The following is a 6,997-nucleotide window of genomic DNA, read 5'->3' as shown; positions in this document are numbered from 1 at the left end:
TTTTATGTTTCAAGAAAAATAAATTGGAAAGAAATATAAAAATACGTTCACGGTTATTTCTGTACTACGCGACTGTCCCAGATTTATTTGATTGTTGGTGAAATGTACTTCGTACTCACTAAGATGTTTATTTCAAGCAGTACACTTCAAACATCAAATTAAATTAGTTGCAACATGTTACTTATTAGCTGCTACTTTTATATTCATGTAAATTTTATATTCATATTTTTGTGTGGTTACAATTTATTCAAGAATCTGAAAAGGATACATGCACATTATTTATTACAGAAAATACTTTTATTAGTTTCAATACAAAGAATTAAAATGTGTATGAAACATTTTATTAAACCAAAATTGTGATAATTTTAAAAGTCTCTATAGCATGCTTTGAACACGACGTGACTTTCTTGTTATATACATAATTGTATACAACAATACGTGCAGAACAAAATGTCAAAAATCACAACTGTGTTGACAAACGTACTTAGACAACCAATTTGTATTTTTATACAAGTCATACCCATATCTAACCATTCTATTCGTTAAAAAAATACTACTACAAGGTTTTTATTTGCACCGAAAGAGTTCAACACTACCTTCATTAAATAATTGGTTTTACAAAATGAGTTTAACACATTGGTAAAGGATTCCAAAATCAATGCCCTAAACCACAACCTAAATACATAAAAATGAAAGATTGATGGTTACAACAACAATCTTTAAATTATATTACATGAACAAATCATTGAACACCGAACAATGAAAAATTAACACTCAAACTTCATAGTTTTAGATGTGGCGTAAAGCTACACGAGGGCTATCTGTGCTAGCCGTCCCTAATTTTGAAGTAAAAGACTAGACCTTCGCCAACTTCTGGGCTACTCTTGTCAGACCACATAGTGAGATTTTATAGTCACTATTAATTGTAATGTACCCACGGCCACACGGAGCTTTTCTGTTTTTTTTTTTGTTGTTTTTTTTAAAGTTTGACCCACCGAACCCTATCTCTATAGTCCAGCGCATTAAACTTCGATCACTATTGTCTATTCACACAGTTAATACATAATTTTTGTGCAGAAATTTAAGATCTTATTTTATATTTAAACTATAATTAATACTGAATAAGTGAAAACTTCATAGGTATTGAAGACCTATCCTACAGTGGCGTTAACACTTTATTATGAAAAGCAAGAAAAAACATTAAGAACAGAGACATTTATATACGTACAATACTACTGGCTAGGAAATCTGTTACTGTCTTCCAGTGAAAATGACAGTATCATTTGACAAAAACAGGAAAACGCTGTAAAATTCTATTAAGGAAATTCACAGAGAAAAAATAACATCTAATACATTTCATCTACATATTTGCTTAATATAAAATAAAAAAACTTCAAGTAAAGCATACCAGTCTAGAAACAGATCTCTAGGAAAGGCAGTTTCCACGATTTACTTGTGATACCGAATGTGCAAGAAAAAAAAAAGTATAGTACCAGTTTTTGGTTATAAAGTTTGAGGAGAAAAAGTTTTATTCTCCATATAATAATAAAAAATTATTCCATACAACCGTTCACCACAGCAGTTTTGTCAGGGCTAGTAGTAAAAACTGTTTGTACAACTAAGTAACCTTGATGAAGTCAAAACAGCGAAACGTTAGCTAAAACAATTTATTATTATTATCTAAAAAATAAAGGTCGTTTTTTTCTCTCTAAATTTATTGTTACAACGTCTAAATCCCTTCACTATGCAATTTTTGTTTTTTTACTTAATTGCTAAAGAAATTGAAAATTAGCTAGAACTATACCCTTTTATATAGCTTTCAACACTGTACTAAATCAAGTTTTTTTCGGAGAACCATAAACGATAAATGGAAGAAAGCTCTTATTAATAGCTCATAAAAAATCATACGATTAAAAAATTCGTGTCATTTCATGAAAACTGATGCATGAGAAGGCTGTTTTTATTACCCATAATGCTTACTACCTACAATATGAAACATAATTGTATATTCACACTTTCTTTTTCCACCACAACTTCTTGTGTAATAATGCCCATAATAAAGCTTACTAATTATCTTTCAATAGTAAAACCAACCTCACCTTCATCATCTATCTCTATTCATAATGCAAATTATTATTTCGAGTTTAAAATGTGACAAAGTATCCTCTACACACATATTTTTATCAACTAGATAATTACATTACCAATAATGAAAAAATAGGAATACAAAGTTTAACTATACAGTTTTTGACTAAGTTTGTAGAGTTCAAATACAAGACACAATTTCTTTCCAACTACACTCATTAACAGTAAAAGTAATTAAGGTAAGATTAAACTAGCAAACCACATGAATGTTATACTGATGAAAATATAAGACAAGCTTGAATTTTCAATTTAATAAACCTTCCACTTCCACAAATTCCAGTCTTTCCAAAAGACTGCTTTTCGGTATGTGTTTCAGTATCAAAATACATTTGTAATATGTAAATACAACAATAGGATTGGTCCCATGCCATAATAAGTCACATCAGTGGTTAATAATTTTAACAGTTGAAGTCATTGTTGGTTGTCAGCAAGGATATGCAAACAAACAGTTAATTTTGAGCATAGTTGTTAGAAATCTATTAATTCAGCTCAATACATTTTTATTTGTGTAAAATTACTGTCATCTGAAATATATATTTCAATCAAACAAGTAATAAATAAAAAGATGAAGACAAAATTAAAATCAGTTTGTCTTAAACTTTAAAATTGGCTAAACCTATTTATGTAATTTATGCAATTTCTAATTTGTCATGCAAAAATAATACAATGAATAATCACTAGAAATTCAGTGCTTTATTAAAAAAATATTCAAATCTAATAGATGTCAAGATTCATCATAATACAAAACTATAAATACATTATATTTGATCTAAAATCTCATACAATATATAATACTGTCTTTCGGTAATGAAAAAAAAGGTGAAAAACACCAATACATTATGTATCTTAAAACTAAAATCATGAAAACAGAAACAAATGCTTTCTCTCCTTTCAGAAAGAATCTAGTATGTGAAATTACAACACAAAACTGTTTTATTTTAGGTTTATTGTGTGGCTGGCTATTTATTGTGTAGTTATTGTATAATCTTTGAGTACATCCCAGGGAGCAATAAATATATTTTAATGATGAAAAAGTTAGTACAATAAATAATCTTGACTGTCTGTATAAACAAAATAAAACCAAAAAACTATCATTTGTTACAATAATACTGATTTTGATGAAGTGATTGGTCAACAGAGGATGACTGGTAAATGTAGGTAGAAGCTGTAGCTGAACCTCCAAGAGTGTTGTCATGTGTGTAGAAGCTGTAGCTGAACCTCCAAGAGTGTTGTCATGTGTGTAGAAGCTGTAGCTGAACCTCCAAGAGTGTTGTCATGTGTGTAGAAGCTGTAGCTGAACCTCCAAGAGTGTTGTCATGTGTGTAGAAGCTGTAGCTGAACCTCCAAGAGTGTTGTCATGTGTGTAGAAGCTGTAGCTGAACCTCCAAGAGTGTTGTCATGTGTGTGTTTAAGTAAGGATATCATTATGCATATTTCTAATTAACAGCTAAAATCACTTACAAAATTTTTTCTTTTCAAATTGCCCTAAGCAGGTTAGGTGTGAATCTAGAAATCATTAAGAATTGTACCTGTCTGGTATGTCAAAGGTTTATGATTTTAAAAAGGCAGGAAGTAATATGTTGGTGAAAATCTATTTTGATAAAATATTTTTTTCTTCTGTAATTACAAAAAGTCCTAATGTCATACAACTTGACTTTGAAAGAATACTGAGAAAATCTTAAAAATAAATTACATAATCTTGTGTTTTGATTTATTTATATAATGCATTTCTATTTTACTTTTAGCCATTAGATTGAACAAACCTTAAATAAACTTTTCTGAAATAAGACATAGGACTACTTTAGCATTGGAAAGAAATTTATGCATGCACAAAACTAAGGTAAAAACCTTTTTAGACTAGTATTCAGAAAGAAGAAAAACCAGTTACCTTTGTTACATAAACTGATATACTTGTAAATTATACAAATACACCATCAGATATACTTAAAAATTAGTAGAGAAAGTTATTTGTGAGTAACTTAGAAACTATCAAGAAAAAAGGAAACTATAAACATATCAATGTTTGTGTGGGAGTGAACACATTTACATATTTTTTATTGTATGAATTGATCATAGTGTAATACAGAACTTAAATACATAAAAAAACAACTAAGGAATCATGATAGACTAAAATATCTTAACTGACAATCTTAACTGGAAGATAATGGGTGGTAGAATAGAAAGGTAAAACTGAAAATCAGCCACTTGAAGCATTTTCTAATACAAGTTTCTAATCTTCTTCATGACAAGTGAAATTAACAACTCTAGAGGAAGATTTATTATTAGGGTAATACTTATTTTACCAGGTGAGAAGCAAACAGAATGGAAATAAAGAGCCTAAAAACATAAGTATTCAACAGATGTACTTATAAAAGCTTTCTCTAAACAAGGAACTGTTATAAGTACTTTACAACTTACTAAAAATTGAACAGCATTCAAAAACACAGTGGTAAGGATAACAAAATGTGGTGTGTGTGCACTCTTTTTTATACACAAAAGTATAAGACGGCAGTGTATTTCATAAAAGTAAAATGCCATACAAATTCATTTTCACTGCATAATCACATTGAATGAATTATTTCAAATGAATGTGACAGTTTATAGGCTAAACTGTGTGTAAATAGTTGTGATGAACACTCAGAAAAACACAAGCCTGTCACAAATGATTAAATGAGAGAAAATTAAAATTTTACTAGGCTAACTTGAAGTGTTGTAGCTAACATATTATTATACATAGCCCTTTCCGATTTCAACTGTAAAGTAGTTAAATATCAAATCATATCTCATTTATTGTAGTTTAACTAGCTGCCATAGAGTTCTAAGTTGCAATATAAACAATACAGGTTTTGAAAAAATAATTCAAGCTATAAATAATTAAAATGAACTGTCCCAAAAAGGACTAAGTCTCTTAAGCTTGTTTTACCTCATCAAAGTTCTGTGTGGGTTACAGTTTCTTGTAGTTGTTTATTTTCTTGGACAATAAGCTTAAACTTATGAATGAATAAACCCACAATTTATATTTTGATAACAGTTGTTCACAAAAAAATATTATACCACTTGTTATTTAGGTTATCAGTCATTTTATTACTAGGTAAAAACAGGTAAATACACTTAAAAATAACTTATATTTTTTATGCTTAGAGACTTTTTTGAACTCCCTGGGAATTTATTATGTCAAGATTTTTCTTTAAATCCACTGTTTTAGTAAACACTATTTTTAAAACTATGGCACATGAATCGTGAAGAAAATGCAGTAATTGTAAGAACACATTTTAAAAACCAGCCTGGTTTTATATGTATGGTACACACATGGCTAAACTAGTGATGTAATATAAATTAAGAAATTACAGTTTTGAAATACAATTGTGAAATATGTGACTCATTGATATATAGTGGTATTAGAATATATATATGATAATAAATTATTGTATCTTATTATTACAAGTATACTGTTTAGATCTACTTAAACCTAATTCTTAAATTTCTATTTTGTTGAAAGTTCAAAAACATTGTTTGAAAAAGTTAAAAACTTGTGCATTAACACACTTTCCTTTTTAACCTAATGAAAACTTTTCCAATTCTTTCAAACGCAACTTAATATATCTTTGGATTTCTTCATACCTGAAAATAAAGAATAAGAAAATGGTAATGAATATCATTTTCTTAAAAACCAAAAAAACAGATCCAAAAATTGTTCATACCTTGATACTTGAATTTTTAGAAGCAAAACTCTTGTACTGTTTTCCTTCTCAGTTTCTCTCTTTCTTATCATCGAATGCATAAAATGCTACTTTGGAATCCACATGGCACACACAGTACTGACTCATAATATTCTTCATTAATTATACAATAGAAAAACTGAAATTTAAAAGCCATTCTAAAAAAAATATTATTTACAGAAAAGAATTGAAAGTAGAGTTATAAATAATACTATCAATCAAATGGAAAAAAAACACATATTAAACTAATGTAAATTTTGTTTTTCTTTAACTTTACTCTTCACTGACTGATATTGAGTATCTTTAGTTATGTATGAAACTAGTGAAGGTATATTATATACATATATAACAAACATAACAGTCTACTACATTTTAATATTCTTTCCACAAGTATCTTTTGAAATTAAACACAATGTGCTCTGCATCAAAAGTCTGTAGACATACAGCTGCGGCACTGGGATGGGGGACTATAAGTATCTTTGAAAAATTATAATTTTGAAATAAGAAATACTATAAATATATGGAATCTTGAATAAGTAGTTTAATGGGCTTTCAAGAAAAAATGTTCCTTCAAATTAAAATCACCATAAAAATAATTTCTGACTAACTGCTCAAATCAGATTTATCTGTTACTTCACTGATGACATAGGTTATCTTGTCTTTGTTGGATGTGGCAAATGGTTGATATATTGTAAATTACTCTTCTCTGCTTTCATTCACACTTAAAAGAATAACGATTACTATATATCAGCAGGACCACTCCTGTATATGCTTAATGCTAAATGTTTAAAACACTAAACTCCAGCTCCACATGAAAATGTTTATGGTTGAAAATTGACTTCAACTTTCTTTCAACAGTACAAATGGTTCTAAACTTAAAGATAACATCACCACCTGGTGCTGTTAACAGTAATTAAATCATGATAAAAATTTAACAAGAACAGCATGTCACAGCAAAACAACACTTTTCCCTCTGCACATTTTGTTTGCTTTCAGAGCAAAGCCACACTGAGCTTTCTCTTGTGTTCACCATGGGGAATTTAACCCCAGCTTTTAACACTAAGTTCATAGACTTATAGCTGTCCCTTGACACACTGACTAATCTAACCAAATCAGTCAGAGAGAGATCATAA

The 6,997-nt window shown here is 28.9% G+C and overlaps 1 protein-coding gene across 5 annotated transcripts in view; it reads right to left on the bottom strand.

Annotated features, from left to right (window-relative positions):
• Positions 1-275: 275 nt before the first annotated feature.
• Positions 276-6,997, bottom strand: part of Rassf (Ras association family member) — a 39,252-nt gene continuing 32,530 nt past the window's right edge. For all 5 annotated transcript variants that reach the window (XM_076471027.1, XM_076471026.1, XM_076471029.1 and 2 more), the window contains exon 10: positions 276-5,766. In XM_076471027.1, coding sequence (XP_076327142.1) covers positions 5,700-5,766 — 67 coding nt within the window. In that variant the 3' untranslated portion in view covers positions 276-5,699. The remainder of the gene's footprint in view (positions 5,767-6,997) is intronic.

The sequence above is a fragment of the Tachypleus tridentatus genome, chromosome 12 (assembly GCF_004210375.1).
Source record: "Tachypleus tridentatus isolate NWPU-2018 chromosome 12, ASM421037v1, whole genome shotgun sequence".
Classification (NCBI taxonomy): Eukaryota; Metazoa; Arthropoda; class Merostomata; order Xiphosura; family Limulidae; genus Tachypleus; species Tachypleus tridentatus.
This window is presented reverse-complemented; position numbering and strand designations above follow the sequence as displayed.